The 21,487-nt window shown below is 36.8% G+C and overlaps 1 protein-coding gene across 1 annotated transcript; it reads right to left on the bottom strand.

Annotated features, from left to right (window-relative positions):
* Nucleotides 1-5,244: 5,244 nt before the first annotated feature.
* LOC130870271 (vacuolar protein-sorting-associated protein 25-like) lies at nucleotides 5,245-5,753 on the bottom strand. The gene has a single exon (XM_057762916.1). It carries the CDS (start codon nucleotides 5,737-5,739, stop codon nucleotides 5,245-5,247), a length of 495 nt encoding a protein of 164 aa, XP_057618899.1. The 5' UTR covers nucleotides 5,740-5,753.
* Between the last annotated feature and the right edge of the window lie 15,734 nt (nucleotides 5,754-21,487).

Below are 21,487 nucleotides of genomic sequence, written 5' to 3'. Positions count from 1 at the left end.
ATCCTGCTTCAAACCCTACAATCTCTAACAGTGACCAGTCTGCACAATATGCTGGTGTAAGAGTGGCACGAACATTGTGGGAGCAACCACCACTCCCTGACTGAATTTGATGCCCACTCCATGAGATGGAAATCATTATTCAGTGATCAGGGGGCCAAGAACCTGGGACTAGAAAGGGTACAGATCTTGGAACATAAAATCATAGTCATAAAATGACTCCTCATAACATTCTGCTATAACCATTGGCTAGTACCCTGCCCAGCCATCATCAGAGAAGCTTCCTCTCCAAGCAAATAGGAACTAACACAAAGATGCAACACTGGACGGTGTTCAGAGAGTGAGAAACTTTGGAATACTCCATCCTAAGTGGGATGTCTTCATCAAATTCCTCTCCTCGGAGCTCAGAGAGATATGCAGTGTGTAACATGGTTAATAAAACCCAAAAGACAGATAACTGGGGTTCAACCTGAAGGTCAAAAAACAAAATAGCTAGCAACTGACTCTTATCACTCCCTCAGTCTGAAATGACAATCCTGCCTCCAGGAATCTTCAGAATGAGACTGACGGAGAGCTATCTCCTCCCGTCATATATTCCTCTCTAGTACTGCAATTAAAGGTGTACACAACTACCAGCCAGTTTCTATGGAAAATTAGTGTGGTTATTGGATGAAAGGTGTGTGTCACCACTGTCTGATCTGTAAGGCTAACCAGGGAGGCTGTTTTAGTCTCTGATCTTCAGAGAAATTTTATTTGTTAAAATACAAATGAAATATCACTACACAGAAGAGAAAGTAGAAAGATTGTAAGAGCCAGAGGGATTAGAAGACATTAAGGAAACAATGTCTTTTCTACACAACAGACTGATGCAGATTTGAACTCACAGAGCCAGTAGCAGCATTGACGTAGCTGGCTTAGGTTCGAGACAGACTGTTTCAAAGTGACGAGGGAAGGAAGTTGACACAGGCTCCCATCCATCACCAAGAAGGGATCTCGAACCGACAATCACTTACAAATAGAAACCAATTTTTTTTACAAAGGAATCTCACTGAGTATATAAACCACACTTTAGGGCAGGTCCCTTGCTGATGGAGGAGTTACTTTCATTTAATAAAGAAACTGCCTTGGCCCATTTATAGGCCAGCCCTTAGGTGGGTGGAGTAAACAGAGAGAATGCTGGGAGAAAGAAGCCGAGTAAGGAGTCGCCATGATTCTTCCACTCCAGACAGACGCAGGTTAAGATCTTTCCTGGTAAGCCAGCTCGTGGTACTACACAGAATATTAAAAATGGGTTAGATCAATATGTAAGAGCTAGCCAATAAGAGACTGGAACTAATGGGCCAGGCAGTGATTAAAAGAATACAGTTTTCGTGTAATTATTTGGGGGCATAAGCTAGCCATGCGGGCGGCTGGGTGCTGGGGATGCAGCCCCGCCGCTCTTATTACAACACCTTGCAAAGTAGTAGATGGTCAGGACAAAATGAACTCAATATTTTCGCAGACATTTTGTCATATATGTAGGTGGAGCTTTCTCATCCCAGCAGCCCATTCCAAATTACCACACAGAGGCTTATATTAATTATAATTTCTCAGCCAATATCTCAGTCTTGTTGCTAGCTAACTCTTACATTTAAATAATTAACCCATATTTCCTATGCATGCTTTGCCACATGGTTCATGGCTTGTCATCTCATTTTCTACACATTATGCTTCCTAAGCAGCTGGCTGGCATCTCCAGACTCCAGCCTTTCTCCTCCAAGCAATCTCCTAGTCTGGCTCGCCTGCCTAACCCTATTGTGTTCGGCTACTTGCTGGTCAGCTTCCTTATCAAACCAATCACAATGACATAATCACACAGTCTCTTTGTTTGGTCATATCTTTTGTTCTTTTACTTACATATTGTGGTTTTTTTCTTTTGTGTTTTATGGTGTGTGTGTTGTATGTTTTGTTGCTGCCATTCTGTCTGTTTTGTTTTGCTTATTTGCCTGTTTTATAAAGAGGGAGAGATGAGAGAGAGAGAGAGAGAGAGAGAGAGAGAGAGAGAGAGAGAGGACAGAGAGAGAAAGGGCACACATTTGGATGAGGAGAAGAGAAGGATATAGGGAGAGCTGGGAGCAAAGTAATCATGATCAGAATATATTGTATGAAAGTTTTTATTTTCAATATAAATTTATATGTTTCTTTTATCTGCATGTCAGCTTTTATTTATAAATTCATGTGAAACATTTCTAGGGTCAGATGTATATTTCTCTTACAGAGTTGCCTGATAGAAAATAATATGGCTAAATACATAACAGTTCTGAGTTGTTTATTCAGTGAACAAACCTGCTGATTCTAAAATTTACCTAGTAATTTCCCAACTAAGATGAGCATGGATTGTTTGCGTAAAACTCTTTCAGATCATTTGCATGTGTTCTATTTCTATAGCAAGCACTGAAAAATGCCACAACCCTTTTCTTTTAGCCAAATTCCTTTTCATGCTGGCCAAACAAAATGCAATCCCATTTTTAACAGCAGTGACTTTTTCTTGTGTCCTACGTGGATTTTCAGATTTAGAATGATGGTGAGACATTATTGTTTTGCATAGATAGCTTCATGAACATCATAACACACCTTCATGACCAATTTATAGTTTAGTGTTCTTTCATCTTTGCTAAACATTTTGAGCTATCCATTCTATATCCAGAGAGTTGTTAGAAGACATTCACTTCTTTGGAGCCATACTCACAATAAAAATGTTGTTTGCTTAGACTGTAAATTCAGTGAATATTCTAGATTTTATTTATTGTACCTTGATCATATAATCCTTGATTTAAATTAAGATTTTTGGGTGATATTGTAGAGTTTTATTTGAAGCATTCTGCCATTAATTTCTGTTGCAATGGTATTGAATATGAGCTTAATAATGCCATGTGAGAATAAAGGAAAACTCAAAGGACAAACTTGTTTAAATTATCAAATCTTTTGGTTATCTAAAACAAGGGCAGTTTTTAAAATAATGTCACTTTTCTACTTGAAAAGGACAGTGTCATGTGGGAGAAGGAAGCGCTCAGGGGACGGATAATGAGATACAGGCCTTTCATTGGTTTGAACATAGCCCTAGGTGGTAGCAACAGAAAGATTCTGCCATCTGGTACCTGATCAGTGGCTGATGTGAAGTTGTTGATTTCACAAAAAAAAAAAAAATAAAAAAAAAATAACAAGTGTTCTTGAAGAAAGGTAATTTTACTGTCTACACTACCTCTATAACCTTGAACAAGTCATTTTTCTCTCTTAATTTCTCCATCTCTGCAAAAACATACTGTTTATCTGTCCTTGAATTAAAACATCATCAGTTATTAAAAGAAAACTTTATGATAATATATTAAAAAGACTTTGTCTTTATTTTGGGAAATATATACAACTGCATAATATGCAATTAAGAAATGTCTACCCAGAATATTTTAAAGAAGCAAGGGCTACATATTTCAAGAGCTTATGTATCCTGAGAGTTTAATGCACATTCAATTTGTTATTTAGAAAGGCTTATACCTCCTCAATTACATTGCCTTTACATTTAGTTCCTCTAAAAAGAGACATTCTGAGTTTGAATAAGAAATCCAGAATTCATAGTTCATACCTGCCCTTCCATAATCTTAGAGACTCACATAAACTCTATAAAACTCTAATGTTGGTAATATAACTCTTGCTGTTTGTTGAAATGATATTTTATCCTTTAATCATTAAAAGAAATGCTAACTATTTACCTAGAAATAAATTTAAATATGACTAAAGTCTTAAAGTTTTACTTCCTAGTTCAAGCAAGGTGATGACAAAAGGAAGATAGAAGAGCAAGTGGGGTACTGGAGAGGCTTTGTGTTTTTGCAGAAGTGTCATTAGTTATAATAGTCTGAGTTGAGCTATTAGGGACCAAGGATTGCTCTAGGGAGATGGTAATAAACTGACTCAATGAGAGTATTGTTCCCTACTTGAGATAGAACTCTAGTCTATAGAGCTTAAGAGTGTTGAGGCTGTTGGATTGGAAGGAAACAGTAAGAGAAGTAGAAGGAACTTGAAGATCAAAGAAGATCAGAACATGAAACAAAGTAATAATAAGGATAAGAAATGGGGAGCAATTGATATAGACTCAGAAGACAAAGAAAATTTAGACAATGAGAAGAAAGGAGTCTGTCCCACAGGTTTACATATTCCATGACTAAGAAGATACAGGTATCAATGAAATGTTTGAGAATTTGAAAAACTGCACTGATGTGTGAGGGAAAAACAATATGCTTAGCTGTCAGCTCATTGTTTCTAGCATTATTATAGATATGTCAAGGTGAAGTTCTTTATAGTCAATAATACCTAAGGAGTCAAGAGGCAAAAAACAAATACAGGCTACAAATGGGAAGAGTTAAGTTGCATAAGATTCTTAGTTGACCATATAATCCACCTAGGCTAGAACAGTTAGAAACAGAAAGATGCATCCCGATGGGATTCCAGAGCATACAGAGAACTGGTGCAATGTACAGAAGAACCTATACTCAGAGTTTATAAAATCTACACTCTCAATGAGATCCAAAGAAAGATGACCAGTGGAGCTGCTTAATCTCCTAAAATGGGGATGAAATAGAGAGAGAAAGCTGCCAGAACGTATATGAAATGAAGAACTCTACCAATTCATAATAAAGCAAGTACTTGAAAGCAGGTGTTCTCTTTCTTACCCTTAGATATCACCAAAGTTAAGAACTAAATACCAAGTCCACCACTAGTTAATTAGAAGTACAGTAGCCTTGATGGAGAACACATGTAAACTATTTCTCATCTTGACCTTGAAGCTTGTTTTGTATGTATTTGCATCTCAGAAGGTACAACAAATGCCGAGTATGCAAAGATAGCTGGGAAATATACAGTTTTTAGCTATTCAACCTCTAAATAGAGCCTCTCAAAATAGAGTTTGGAATGGTTTTCAGTAATCCAATCTGTCATGAGTTAAAATTGATGTATAAGGAATCATGATGTGTATCAGTAAAAGACAATAACTGGCATCATAAGAAAGCAAAAAAGTGAAGAGAAGCTAAGGACAAAAACCAGAAATGTCAGTATTTAAAGAATATAAGAGATAGGAGGACATAAAAGACTGAAAATAACAAAGAAATTCTATAAGTAAAAAGAAAAAAGTAGTTGATGGCTTGGCTATTTAAAAAAGGACATTTTTAGAAAAGGAATTCCTAGCTTTTGTGTTGCCTAGTATTCTTTCAAGAAGCATTATATCTCAGCCTTGTGCTCCTGCTGTAGGGCCTGCAGAGCATGAAGTAGGGTCGCCTCATCCAGCCCATGGAACTCTTCGTCCTCTGTGTCTTCCCCACTGGTCAGTTCATACAGGGTAAACACAGAGTTGTTCTGGCCGCTCCTGGAAACCCATTGATAAATGAGTTTCCCCCATTCTTCTGGCCTCCGCCACATGATCAGGAAGCTAGACTTATTCTTATCCAACCATTCGAGGTTCTCTTTCTTTCCTAGCTCCTCTAATACAATCTGGATTGACTCCATAGGAAGTTTTCGCTGTAGCTTGACGTTGTTGAAAAGCGGGCTCTCCTGGGCTTCCATCACCGTCATGCTGGACTGTTTGTGCAAGCGGCAGAAGGACAGAACCAGAGAGCACCAGGCGGCCAGCTGCTTCTGCCGAGTGTCCACGTTCGGCTGTAACGTAAAGAAGGGCGGGAAGCGGTACTGCCACGGCCACTCGAAACTCATCGCCATCGTAGTAGCCCAGAAAACCCGGAACCCGAGGAGTCAAGTTCTTCTAGCAGAGACCTGTCTCCCTCCACTTCTTACCTCCCACCTTTCCAGAGCTTTCAAAAGGAGACAGACCACGTGTCCCACAGACTGGATCACTCACTCCACCAGACTCAAAGGGCTCAAGTCCTGAAAGCTCAGACTTAGGGATACTTCCCACATAATCCATTCTACCTATCCCGGGACAGGATGAGCCCACGGTGCCAGCGAGAAAGGATGTTTCTTGCCCTACCTCCTTTCCCATTCTAGACTGTCTCTGGGCCAGGGTCTATAAACCTGACACTTTACATGTGTTCTCACACATAAGTACACACCTACATGCACCTGCACACGCTTCTTTCTCCTCCCCCCTCCCACTCCTTTAGCTGCTATTGCCTCCTTTCTCAGGCTGGTGCTGGATCCTTCTTAGGGAATGGGGGAAGCCCTGGCTGCAGGCAGCCTTCCAGGCAATACAAAGATAAGAAGCCCCAGAAGGGGCCTGGCAGTGAAAGGCGGGCCCACTCTGATTTAAGATATTAAAATCTCTACTCCAAAAAAAAAAAGAAGCATTATATTTGTCTAATAGTACCTTTGCTAGAAAAATATCACTAGAGAGACAAAATACCATACAAGAAACCATAGAGAAGTGTAGGAGTTAAGACCTACCAGGCGAAGAGGAGCCCGTCTGAAGTTGCCTGGTGCTGACAGAGGTCCTGATCATGCTAAGCCAATGAGGAGCAACCATGCGATGTCAACAGATCAGAACAGCTGGGTGCTGGGAAAGTGTATGTTGTAGTAGGCTCTCTGTTTGTCTCCAGTTGCTCAGTCTCAAAATAATCATACAGAAAATGTATTAATTAAATCACGGCTTGGTTTTTAGCTCTATTCTTATTGGCTACTTTTACATCTTAATTTAACCCATTTCCATTATTTTATATTTTACCACAAGGTTCATGGCCTACCAGCAAAGTTTCAGCATGTCTCTGTCTGGCGGCAGCTCTGTGGCTTCTCCCTGACTCTACCTTTTTTTCTCCCGGAGTTCTGTTTAGTTTTTCCTGTCTAGCTCTAGTCTACATTATCAAGCCAAGCCAGTTTTCATTATTCATTAATAGTAATCACAGTATACAGAGAGGAATCTCATATTACCTCCCCATTTTACCTCTGTATGCTGTAAATACCATTAGTAAAAAAAAAAAAACTGTCTTAACCTATTGATAGGGCAGAACTTAGGTAGGCAGGAAAAACTAAACTGAATGCTGGGAGAAAAGAGGCAGAGGCAGAGAGAAGCCATGTAGCCTCACAGGAGACAGATGCTGGGAACTTTACCCAGTAGGTCACAGCCATGTGGCAACACACAGATTACTAGAATTGAGCTAAATTAAGATATAAGTGTTAGCCAATAAAAACTAGAACTAATGGGCTAAGCAGTGATTTAATTTATACAGTTTCTGTGTGATTATTTCAGGGGGTGAGCAAATGGGAACCAACAAGCTGCTCCTGTACAACAAATTGGCATGCCAACATGGTTGACTAAATCCACATAAAACCTGAGAAAGCTTAAAAAGCAATCCTAGACACAAAAAGCATGGTTTAGTAGTGACATTTTCTTGAGTGGGCTCTGTTGACTAGAAGCAAGTAGAGGCATGGCCACTTTAAGAGAAGTTTTCTTGATTCAGTGGTAGCAGAAAAATAGCCATGCTGTTTTAAAACTTCACCTTCCTGGACTGGGCTGCCAGCACAAACCATGACTCTCTCAGGAGACCTAGCATTTAAATAGGTTTTGTAAGCAGAATGTTACAAACTGCTTAATGACTCAACATAGACCCACTGAATACTTGGAACTGGGGTGGTGTGCTTGGCTCAGAGGCAATGAATGGACCTCCTCCACCATGTTAGATTTGGCTAAGCAAGCAGGCAAGATTGTATTTGACCTAACAATGCTGCAGTGTAAAGTTTTAAGAAGCACTTAGCATTTTAAGAAGCGCTTCTGTGTAGTAAAGAATTACAGATACACAATAGGACAGATTCAGACATGAAAAACCTCTAAGTAATATACGTGTTTTAAAATTGTATGTATGCTTGGAAGAGAGAAGATAAAGAGTATAGAGAGTCATAAAAGGAAGTAAAGGGTTTAGAAAAATATAAAACAAAGTCTTTAAAAGGACAGAGAGTAAAAGATGCAATAAAAAAATAAGCCACATAAAGATGGAAAATTTACAAAGAATATGGATTAGCATATTATTGTGTTTTCTTTTGAATTTTTTTGACTGTGAAGTAGCTATGTATAGAGAGACATTTCATTGTATGGGCTGCTAAGCTAAACTAGCATGTGTATTATAAAGGTATCTTGACTTCAGAATTTGAGTCTAAGGATATGTTGCTTTGGAAAAGAGGTTCTTCTTTTGTTTCAACAGAGAATGAAAACCTGTGGAATGATTCTAGATTAAGGTGGTTTGATGCACCAAGATCCCCTGAAAGGTTGCTCTGAACATCCCCAAAATTATTTTGTCCAACAAAAAGTAGTCAGCATCTTAGAGAAGAATTATGCCCATATTCCCAAATATTGTTTATCAATGTTTCTTTACATTTAAAGGGGGATATGATATAGAGATTTGCATTGGTATGGATCTTGCTTTATTGATACAAAATAAAGATTAATTTTGATATAATGTGTATATGTATATTTCTGTTCTTTAAGGTATTGTGTTTGTGCAGCTCATTTAAAAATATAATGTAAAATTAAGAAAAAAAGGTTAATAGATAATCATTTGTAATATTCCAGCTTGTAGTCATGTTACTTAGATTTTCTAGATGTACAGAGATGTATTCCAGATGGATAGGCATTCTTCAAACCTTCCAAAAACTACAGAATATGGCATTTAAAATGTTTAAGAACTTAGGACTTTTCATGACAGTGTAACACATCTGCTCCTGGCAGTACCAATTTACTTCAAGAGGAAGATGGGCATTAAAGAGGCGCCTCACAGTTTGCTAGCCATTTGGGCAAGAAACTTCTCTTTCCTGGACTGTTTGATGATATGCTATCTGAACTGGACATGCAGGACCCACAGAGAAATGACTGCTAAACTTGCCTAAAGGTGAAATCGTCCTTCAAGGTTCCTGCTTCATCAATGAGTCTGCCAGACATTCTGCAGGACACAGAAGAAAGTGACTGACAAACTGCCAATATAGGCAGAACTGTCTTTGAAATTTCCTGCTTTTTGGAAAAGTCTGCCGGATACTATGGGCCTATAACCTGAAGATGGATGCCCCAATGGTACAGAAGAACTTTGGGTGACTGTCCAGGTAGTGAGATGTCTCTGACAATTCTAGAGTTTTGGAAGTTGTTTATAATGCACTTCCTGTTTACTTAGGTACTATTATGTCCTTCTGGGATTGAGGAATATGTAGTTATAGTTTTTCTTAGTTATCATGAAAGATAAAGTAGATAAAATATTGTAACTGTAATTTTTGCTTGTTACCTGTTTTATTGTATATAATTTTACCATATTAAAGTTAAAGCCTTCCTTTCTATTTGAACAAAAAAGGGAAGGTGATGTGGGATTTTCCTCTGTATTCTGTGAATACCATTGGTGAGTAAAAAAACTGCCGTGGCCTGTTAATAGGAGAGAACTTAGGTGGACAGGGAAAACTAAACAGAATGCTTGGAGAAAGGAGGCAGAGTCAGAGAGAAGCTATGTAGCCCCACTGGAGACTAATGCTGGGAACTTTACCCAGTGAGCCATAGCCAGGTCGCGATACACAGATTACTAAAAATAGGTTAAATTAAGATATAAATGTTAGCCAATAAGAAACCAGAACTAATGGGCCAAGAAGTGATTTAATTAATACAACTTCTGTCTGATTATTTCACCACACAGGGCTGAGCAACTGAGTATGAAACAAGTGGCCTCCTTGCAACAAATATGTAAGATTTTCCCAGTTGCTAAATAAATGAGTCTGCTGTATCTCTTTCTCCAGACTCCTAGCATCTATGTCATTGATGTCACACCTTCTCACCCTCTCCCCTGAGAAAGATGTTAGGGTCCAGCTACAGAGCAAGTGTTCAAAAAATTAGCTGGAGGAAATGAAAATAGCTTCGTGCCAGAAAGAAGAGTGTGGAAGGTGGGGGGGAGATAAGAAATTCAAGAATTTCCACAAATGGAAACAGACCAGTAGAGTGGTCCTCACATGTCCAGAGGACACATTTTCATTTTGGTATTTCATGATATTTGACTCTTATAAACTTTATATACCATTTTCTGTAATGGACCCCGGGCCATGAAAGAGAAGGGTAACACAGGTATCACACTTGTGTCTTAGTGTTGAATGGAAAATTATTCTGCTCTATGACCAGCTGTAAGTCTTTGAATCAATGATATTCTATTAAAGAAATGTAACTTCTCTGATGCATTCTGAGAGCTGTGCTAATCTATGGGGAGACTTGTGATTTCAGAGAATCATTTGAGAGCATATTGACACTTGTTAAATTTTACTTTATGAAAGTATTTATGAGGTTATAAAATAAACAGTCATAAAAAGAGATGATAGTTTTGGTTCATATTTATATTAATGTTACTGGAAATTTTATATATGTCGTCATATAACTGTATAATTAAGGATAAATATTCATATACATGCAAGTAATTGTTTCTTACTTAGCTGTGATTTCATTATAGGTTTTTACTTTACTACCCTACCATCAGCAATAACTGGATAAATCATTTTACTTTTGTTTATAATGCTCACGAGAAAGGGATACTCCCTCCCCACCCATTCTGAAAGTATGGTGTCAGGGCAACTACATGCCTGCCTGAACTATAACACATTATATTATAGTAAGTCATACTTCAAAGCAACATGAACCCTTTGACATTTTTCCTGAAAGCATTACCCAATACTCATTTGGATAATAGTTTTATCTAACTGGGAAAGAGAACTTAATGTTTAAAATATCGTAATTTCAAAAATGAATTTTAATTCAACCAGAGGTAACTGCATGCGTACAATTCAAAGTATCACTAAAGAAGTCTAGTACACAGGGGACACTATTCACCAAGCTTGAAAAATTAATACTTGTCAAATCATCCCTCTATTGATGTGAACTTCTGACAAATGATGTTTGTTCACTTTCTTTCTAGAATGTGAATGTGTAATAACAAAATTAACAGTACCACACAGAATTTCTGTGTGTTGGGTTCTTCATACATTTTCACAAAAGTCTCACAGACATTGCTAGTATTTTCCTGTGACTATGAGAAAACTGAGTCACCTAGGAATTGAGTAAATCTGGCCAAACCTGCATATCTAAGTGTGGGGCCATGAATTAAACACACAACTTGACTCAGAAACCACATTATATGAAGACTATCTAATTACAAATACTTCTTACATATTAATCTTCATTCCTCTTTGGTTTAGTGGATGATAACGGAGGGGGTAGTTTAAGACATGCATCCCTACCACATAAGTAGCCAGGAAGAAAAACAGAAGCACAAGGATAAGGCACCATGAATACCATTGAACCTTCACCTTAGGAATATTAAATAACATTTGTCTCTCCAAAATTTGTTTATCATTATTGGCATTTTGTTTATGTAAAAGCTAGCTTTTATTATCTCTGGCATGTACATCATTATAATGATCATAAAGTTTCTTATGTCTATGATGTTTATGTTGGGTCAGCTACATTTCTTATTAATTGTTGTTTGCAATGCCTCCCTATTTAGCACAAGCTGCCAAGTTCCTCCAATGTGCTATTCACAGATTCTTTTTTGAATCCTTAATAAATGATAAATGTTAAAAAATGATCAGTTTAGACACCACCTTCTGTTGTGCCACCCAAACACCTCCTACAGATTTGTTTCATTGTAACTTTCTTCCTATGCTTTATTTATACTCTAGAAGTTAGTTTGGAATCCATATGATTAGTTTCACACCTACCTTAAATTGCAGTCAACTTCATAATTCACTTTTAAATGATGGCATAGTTTTTCTAATTAGGTCAAATTATTCAATGTCTATTGAACTTACTGGCATATCTCTTCATCAAGAAAAAAGACATGACAAATATAATTGGTCATTAATTCATAATACCCACTAAATGTATCCTATTTGTATTCAGGCATTGAGCTAGTGGCTGATAAGGAAGGCTAGAAAATCCTGCACTGTTTTTTACTTATATTCAATTAATGGTAATAATCATAAAAAGGTGACTGTCAGTACCTAGAAGAAATTGAGCACATGCAAGGCTGTAACATGTTCAGCACTGACACCTAACTACAGAAAATGAAAAAACTATCACCAAGTATTTATTCATAAAATGTAAGTAATAGATAATGAAGGATAGAATGGTAAACTTACATTAATTGTGTGTGTTCCGAGTAGGCAGAGATGAAAGATAATATCACCGAAATCCCACCTAGTTTATAGACTAACAGAAAAAAATCTGGGTAACTCTCTTCCTATATTACTGAAGCAGCTACTTTAGAAAGGTCATAACACACCAGCAGATTTTAATACTCCATTTTGTCTTTATTTTTTAAAATACAGTTTTCTCTCTTTCTTATTTTTCCTTCTTTATTTATTCCTTTATTTGTTTATTGTTTGTTTTTGTTTGTTTCAATGTGTGTATGCATCTGTATCTGTGTGTCTATGTGCATTTGGGTGCCATGTGTGGAAAGCAGAGGACAACTTGCAGAAGTCATTTCTCTCCTTCCACTGTGTGGGCACATGGGCATTGAGGTCAGATTGACAGGCTAGGTGCATGTGCCCTTACCCAGTAAACATCTCATTAGCTCATCCAACTTTTTTAATACATCATTTTATACCTTTTAGTAAGAGATCATTCTTTTAATTTCTTATTATTAGATTGAATTATTAAAGAGTGTTTTATAATATAATATCTGCATAATGAAGAGATCTAACAGGAATAAATAAGGAAAAGGTAAGCAATTAATTGTAGTCAAATATATCTAAATCCCAATTCTAGCAGAACTTCCAAGAGTAAATGGTTCTTATACTCCTAAGAGATTACTGTACTTTCTAGACATGCATAAAGGAATATTATATTATTATAATTATATTAATAATTTTTTATTAATATATAATTAATTTTGCAAGTCAAGAAACATAAGAAACAATGTGAGATTTTTAGAACAAATACAATTCATCATTGATATAATAATCTACAATTCTATTAAATCATAACAAATAAAATCTGGTGAGTGGTAAAATATTTATAATAAGTTAAGGAAAACAAATATTTACTGATTTGAAAAGAAATGTTATTCCAAAATAGAGCAAGAGGAAAGAATAAACACTGAACAAAAGAAAATGCTGTCAAAGTGTACTGATGTGTTTAACTGAGTATCAGTGGTAAGGAGTGGGAATGTATTATTCTGCAAGCCTTTGCTAGGTAATGTTGTAAGTGGAACTCTGGCAGTCTGGTGGAGTAAAAACTTCTTAAAGCAACACCCCAGTTATATGCGGTTCACAATGTCACCAAAACAGAACACGGAGCTCAGATGTTGCTTCAACTAGTTCTGGCACATAGCGTGAACATATTAGGAAGGAAATAACTACTTTAAGAGTCCCATTTGTTTCAGAATCAACATTGAAATCATTCCCACAACAATCACAACCAAACCTTTCATTTAGCAGCCACATAAAATTCGCATTTCTATTCTTATGTGCAATTAGAACAGAAGACAATGCTTGAACAACAGTCTTTCATTGATGAATTCTTGCAAAATTATCAAAGAAAATACATACAAACCGTGTTATGCCTAAAATATACCCAGTAAAACTGGGTGGCAGACATCAAATTTTACTTTATTTACTGAAAAATAAAAAGGAATCTTACATGAATACAATGCGTTTACAGTATCCTTCTAGGTATACATATTCTGACTCTAGTAAATCAAGTTACTATGAGTGATGCTCACTTTCCCAAAAGGCAGGGTAGTGCCCTTTAAGAAGCAATGATCTTGGTGCTTAGTCTAAAACACCTTTGCCCTAAAGCTCACTGGTATGACAAAGCTTTTAAACTCAATCATAGCAACAAGTTTAACTTTTTTTTTTTTTAACATTTTAACACTATGTTCCAACTAATGTCCTTCTAATTCTAGTGGTTTTGGTAAGGCAGACACTTGATTTAAAGGGGATGTTACTAAGTGTGGCTGAAGATCAGAACATGGAAGCCGTACTGTGTGCAGAGACTGGAAGGCAAACAGTTCAAATCCGTGCCCCTAAAGATAATGGGAAACTGCAACTTCAACTTTCTCTGGGAAATTACTATTAAAATAAGGTGTTAAACCGACGCTAAAAAGCATGAATGAAGACATTTGGTTAATTTGAACAGATAATGAATTTTTAATATGAAACGCCTTGCCTACACATTATACAAAGTGTTACCTTATCTAAGTTTCTTTGATTAAATGGCACCAGAGAGTATTGGAATTGGTTTCTGGCGAGTGCCATTATCATCCCTCAGAACATTAGACAATGTATTAGATATATTCTCTGACCTTTTGAGTAACATATTGAATTCTAGAATGCAACACAGTATGAGCAACAATAATGTTCTTTTACATCATTTGAACTATATCGCATTTCATTTTTCTTCTTTTATCCTGATGAATCCTTAGAAAACTATACATGCTGTGCTTAAATGACAGGTAGAAAACATTTGCCTTGAAGATAGAGCTCTTGCAAATCAATCCCCCAAATATCGGGCATCGAAGACGGCCAACAGCTACATATGCGAGATTGATAAAGTGATGTGTATGGAATTTTTCCACAACTGTTTGGCCAATTTTAGGGCTCATAGGAAACCTGAGAGAGTTTTCTAACACTGAGACTGCCTCAGGAAGTAAGGATGAGCCTAAGATTTTCTGCTTTAGCAAACTTTCAGTAGTTGATAATATTCTTGAGCAACAGCTTGTAATTCGAAAAGGACCATTTGCAACCAACTACACAATTATCTTACATATTTGCATCTTTCAGGCGACAGAATAAACAGGGCTAGAAGTTTGCATCAGCATTCTCGAATTGACATGATATCCATACCACTATGAAAATTTTCACAAACTGTGTTAATCCTGGGGAAGGACTATGAATCTTCCATTGTTTTTTTTCTCAGTTAAATGTTTCAAAAAATGTCATGAGAGTCACTGTTCATAAGTATATTTTCAGTGCCTCCTGAGGGTCAGAAATTATAGTAAAAACACAAACAGACTAGAAGCCTGATGGGACCATCTCTTGGGTTCCTAAGAAATACTTACAGAAATACACAAAGACGCCAGCGGTTAATAAGATGCCTTATACTCAGGATAAAGTTTAACAGTGAAAATGTATTAGGAGGCTTTTAGGACATGTTCTTTTCAGGATGTAGTAATATTTCATTTGTATTTTAGTAAAGCTTGTCTGAAGTTCAGAGAGTAAACCAGTCATAAGACAAAGATGGTATGCAAGATGGTGCATGATGGCCTTGGATTGACTTAGAGAATGGCATGAGGTCATCAGGAAAAGGGATCTAAGCCCATGGACTAAAGTTAAGGACACCAGCACACAGATCACAGTGGCCTGAGTAGAGTGTTCTCATATAAAGGCACCCCAAACACACAAAAAGACTGAAGAGGAGCGAAGCCTGGAGTTGTGTCTTCATGTACATCAGTGGCTCATTTTGGCACTGATGATGAAATTCTGATAGACGTTGAGAACCTGGAATATTGTTTTCGGTTGTAGTTTAACGTGGCAATGTGAACAAGTGAGCTGTAGCCTTGGTGTCTACAGTGAGAAGCACCACAGTGCCTGGAGTGTCAACACAACAAGCCAGCACTCACAGACAGTGCGGCTCCTCGCAGGCTATGCGTTTGCAGAAACCGTGTGGCTTTAATGCTATTCTGATTACCATACTGGTTTTGTAAGGCAAAATTTTGCCTACCTACCTCCAATTAAATATGCTCCTGCAGTTCTTAAACAAATTAGAAGTTCTTAAACAAATTAGAATTTCATAAGAAGGCATTAAAAAGAAAATAATTGGGCTTCTTGCTACTAGGACCTGTATAGTTAATTGGAAGAGTCGAAAAGAATACAGTATAATTATATAAATTACAATTCCTTTGATCACAAATAAATATCAAGTGGTACACACAGTACTGAGTAGAGCAATTAAAAGGGCAAAAGGAATAAAAAAAATTCTTCAAATTTTACTCTATTAAAACTTGTCCATGAGACTGGTCTCAAAGAGTTTCCATGCATTTGTCATACCTAGGTTAAGTAGCTGCTAGACTAGATTTCACACATCAACGTCAACATCCTATTTCCAGATAAGACTATAGAGCATTACATGTTCTCCATGTTTAGATAAGTGTATCTTAGTATATCAAGAAAGGAAGGAAGGAAGGAAAGAAAGAAGGAAGGAAGAGAAAGAAAGGAGAAAGGAAGAAAGGAAGAAAGAAAGAAAGGAAGAAAGGAAGAAAGGAAGAAAGGAAGAAAGGAAGAAAGAAAGAAAGAAAGAAAGAAAGAAAGAAAGAAAGAAAGAAAGAAAGAAAGAAAGAAAGAAAGGAAAAAAAGAAAGAACTTTCAGTGTAGAAGAACATAGATCTGTAGTGACCACTAGAGAGAAGAATGAGCCTGTGAGTGTTGATAACCAGGGCAGTGTGAGTGTCCTGATTCCATTTAATTTGGTATGATCAATCACTAAAGCATCAGCTAAAACTAAGCATAATGATGCGCACCTACCCATAATTATAGCACTCAGGCAGAGAAGGCAGGAAAATGCCAAGTTCAAAGCCATTCTCGGTTGTAAAGAATTTGAGGACAGCATGAACTACAAAGGAAGACTCTATTTTAAAAAAATGTCAACCAAATCAGCACAGTCATTGTTTATGAAAACACCAAATGACAAAATTACACAGAGACAGATTTGCCTTACAGTCCACACAAAATGATAGTCACTCATATAAAATATGCACACTAAACTATTTCATACTTACAAATAGTTCTTCCTAAGGCTGTTGCATTCAAATCATACCAAATAATTAGTGGGCTAAACGGCAAGTTTCAAAGAAATGGCTTTATTGTACACTAAAGTATTTAATGACTGGCAATGCTCAAAAATAATAGCATTCTTCAAACTATAGTTTAACCAGTTTAAAGCTAAATGAGTACAGATTATCTTCTGGGAGCAATACCCAAAACCAATTTTAGAGTCATGCAATTTTTCATTTTGCATGTCTGGTTTATATTTTGAAAGCATATCAAGTCGAAGTAGATAAGGAAACATGATGTGTGGTTTGGGTAAAACATTCATTACATGCCAAGTTTGCACTCAACCTAAATGATGTTCTTAAAGGTGCACGCTTACATATGGCTATTCAAACTCTATCCAAACTCAAACCTTCATCTTCCATTATAAACAGTATATTATGCCAAAGAGTCTAATATATCACTCAGACAGGAGAGGGGTGAGGCTACAGAAGAGAAGAAAGATAGAGAAAACTACTTACCCACTGAATAGTCATAATCAGGAGACAAAGTATGATAAGAACTTATTTTTACTGCCAATAATCATCCATTATCAAGCATGTTGGATCCCCAAATTATTTTTTAAGTGTTACATTCTATGCATCATCTCAGAAAAGACTAACAGAACATTGATGTAAGCATAAGTGTTTCTTGGGATCCCCTTGAATATTTCATTTATGTTAAGATGTATATTTAGAATTAATGAACAGAATTAGCTGCTTATGGTTTATTAAGCCTATGCATCCTATATACACAAAATGATTGACAAATTTAAGCAGTGAGCAGTTAAGTTGATGGAATACAAATGTGAGTATGGACGAGTTGATTTGTCTCACACAGGTTCAGGTTTGCCCTTAGAAAAACTATGGTGTAGTTGGCAATGCCGTCTTAATGTCCCATTTCCCATTTAAAGGTCAACATGACACTGGTTTATACTGATAAAATTTGTCTTCATTGTGAAGAGTATAGTATACATACCTGTGAAGTGATACACTTTCCAACAAAAAAAAATCCACTAACTTGTGACTTAGTATCTCATCTATACAAAAATAATCATGGGCCGGGCGATGGTGGCGCACGCCTTTAATCCCAGCACTTGGGAGGCAGAGGCAGGTGGATCTCTGTGAGTTCCAGCCTGGTCTACAGAGCTAGTTCCAGGACAGGCTCCAAAGCCACAGAGAAACCCTGTCTCGAAAAAACAAAAAAAAAACAAAAAAACAAACAAAAAAAAAAAAACAAAAATAATCATGATTCATAGGTTGATTGCTGGATCTAATGAAGTAGTAACCTTGAAAAACTAACACAGTGCTTAGCACGTGGTAAATATCCGAGGAACGGTACTCAACCAAGACACTCCGAGTTCTAACATGACTTTGATTTCCTTCCACTTTAGCATAATCTCTGTGCGATTTTTATAAAATTTTATTTTTTTGATAGAACATAATCATACTCAGATAATAGGCCAAAGGATTATAGTATAAGTTTAACCAAATTCAAAAGCTTTAAAATATACATAAATTTAGACCCAGCCAATCCATTGCTAGTATGTACAAGGGCCATAAAAGTTTTTCCATTAAAGTGTTGATTGAAGCTTCTTTGTAATGAAAAAGTTTAGGAAGACAATTAGATACTCAACAACATGCACTGTCAAGATTAAAAGTGAAATACACAGCAGATTCTAAAGCCACTAAAATTATTTAAAGGAGAATTTTTGGTGGTGTGAAAGATGCCAAGTATATAAAGAAGGATTGGGGCAATTGTTCTGATGCCATCTTGTAAGATTAAAAAAATAATTTATACAGATTTATAGCTCACGGGACAGGATTTACCTGATCAGAATAAAATATTATCATAGGTGCTTTTCTCTATTTATTCATTTGTTAAAACTGAACTCATAGGCAGGCGGTGTTGGCACACACCTTTAATCTCAGCTCTCAGGAGGCAGAGTTTGGTAGATCTCTGAGTTTGAGGACTATCTGGTCTATGAAGTGAGTTCCAGGACAGCAAGGACTAAACAGAGAAACCATGTTTTGAAGGAAAAAAAAAAAGCAAACAGACAAACAAAACACTGAGCTTGTATTATTATATCCAAAAATAGTGAAATTGTTAAGTTTAGCCCTCTAGAAAAGCATTGTCAAGTTTTACATAATGGGGTGGTTTTAAGACAGATTCCTAGTGTTGTTTTATTCAACTTCTGAGCTCTGTTAACCCAAATCAGCAATGTTTCCAGGTCTGGCTCATTATTAATAAATGTAATTGAAGTCTATTGTCACATTAATTTCAGCATAAAATAGAGTTTCTCAACAAATATGGCTAATACTTTCCTCTCATAGACTCCACAGGCATCTTTAAGACATTTCTTCTAGCAACTATCATAAATGTATTTAATCTAGATGTTGCTGATACATGATTAAGCTGTTTGATGTTAACGTAAGTAGACTATTCGAGAACAACAATGTAACAAGGTATGCCATATAGAAAGTCATAATAGATTTCTTCTGTGTAAAGGACTTCAAAAAGTATAAAATTCCACTTTCCTTTGCACTATGTTTGAAAAGATAAATTTCTTAACAAAATCTTACTTACTCCGGAAAATGACTGACAGTCGCTTGATTTCTTCTTCATCTCTCCCCAGTCTAAGTGTAGTGCACCCCGACAGGGGACAGCAGAGTCCAGCCTTTGGAAGCCACTGCCACTGGAACCCTTGTGGTACATTACAACCACATGCACATCCTATAAATGCACTAATAGTCACAAGGTTGGGGTCCATCCACACAATGACTCCTTTAATATGCTACTTCAAATTGCCAGCCAGCTATCACGGGGTTGGCGCAGGACTCTTCATCTCCCTGCTTTTGCTGAAACAGCCCTGAGGTCACCCTTACTTGTGTGACATTCTGACCTTATTGGGAAATAACACCGCAATGTTTTGTGATTAGCAATCCGTTCTTCCAAACAGTTGCTAAAAGTTTGAATCATCCCATCAGCAAGTTATTGTATGTGTTGAATGTGTGACCTGTTTGAGTCTCAACTTCCTCATGTGCATGAAGGACGAATCCTAAGAGCAGCTACAAAGTTATGGTGAGGATTAAGCTGATACAGAACTTAAAGCATTGCTTGAACATGCTCATTTCGTCACCGATAGACAGACTGCAAAGAGAGGCATCATGCAGGGCTGTGTGTGTTCTGCCATAGAGTCTGGGGTTGTTTTGTACAAACTGTGATAGAATCTACTTCAAATTGTGTAGCAAGTTAGATCACCTGTACCAAGTACTTAGGATAGGAACCAATAGGTGAAGTATGTGCTTTTAACTACAAGCTTTAACTCCATATGTGGAAAGGTATATGCATCAATAAATCTGATTACCCTGTGTCTGCCAAGAAGATGGCTGCTACAGGTCATCTGAACAGGAACTAGCAAGAACAAAAGAGAATGAGTCATGACCTCAGCCACACAAGTATTGCTGGAATGAGTGATTTATAACAGTGGTGAGACACGGATTCATCGTTTATCCGAAGATTCAGAGAGTGGATCCAGGAAACCTGCCTATTTACATAAGGTTTTTGCCAATCCTAGTACAAGCAAAGGTAAATTCCATCATGTGAATGTCTATGCTCTCAATATGAACATCACCTGAGGATCAAAGAAAAAGCATTCTATTTCTTCTCAATCCGTTAACACGAAGTTCCTTGGGAACAGGCTAGAGAAACTGTCTGAATATGTAAAGAGCGTGCTCATGTAACATAAATATACCTTACTAAAAAGCGCAAAGATAACTGTTATGCTAACTACTGATTGAAAAGAAGAAACTGTAAAACCTAGGAAATCTTAACTGGCTATGTACCAAATCCCAAGGGGAATGAACTCTACTCTGAAAAATATTCAGGCTAATGATGGGCACAGCTTTGGATATGAGGACTGCAGGGTAGAATATGCCCACCTGGTTTGTAAACATAGTTATTTTGCTGCTTATAAAACCAAAAATAAAATTAATGAAAAAAGTCAAGTATACATTATAGCTTTTTATATATTATATATACTTATATATAGACATGTAATATATGTGTGTGTCCTACAGACTATAAATAGAACATACTCCCATCTATAACATGTTTAGTCTCAAATATGATGAGTATCATACTGCAAATGCTACCTACATAGTCCTTTCCTCTGCATGACTATATATATATATATATGCAATGCACATATATGCATTTTAGTGCAAAAAACGGATCTGCCCAATGCATAAAGAATTTAATGTTTTACATCTCAGAGGTTACAAAATTGGTTAGACTCAAGGACTGCCTGATATTAAAAGTTATCACTTTGTATTTCTCTAGGAGGCAAGGGCATGGCTAGCAGTTCGGGTACCACTGAATTTACTGAATCTCTGTAAACTTCAGTATTACAGAAGACAAACACTGATATTATTAAAAAGACAACTGAGGGCCTGCTATACAGAGAAGAGGACTATGTAGATAATATTTACAGTATCAGACTCATCATATTTAAAACCATGTTAGAGGTGAGATTGGGTTTTATTTTATACTCTGGAAAACCATACAGTAAATTAACTGCTTTTATCTAGAAACGACCTCTGATTTTTGTTCTACTGTGTCTGATCTTTCCAGTATATGCACATTTTAGGATTTTAAAAACAAGTATTTAAATCACTAACCTAAACTCTCTGAGTTGGTAGCA

The sequence above is a fragment of the Chionomys nivalis genome, chromosome 2, assembly GCF_950005125.1.
Source record: "Chionomys nivalis chromosome 2, mChiNiv1.1, whole genome shotgun sequence".
In the NCBI taxonomy this organism is placed as follows: Eukaryota; Metazoa; Chordata; class Mammalia; order Rodentia; family Cricetidae; genus Chionomys; species Chionomys nivalis.
This window is presented reverse-complemented; position numbering and strand designations above follow the sequence as displayed.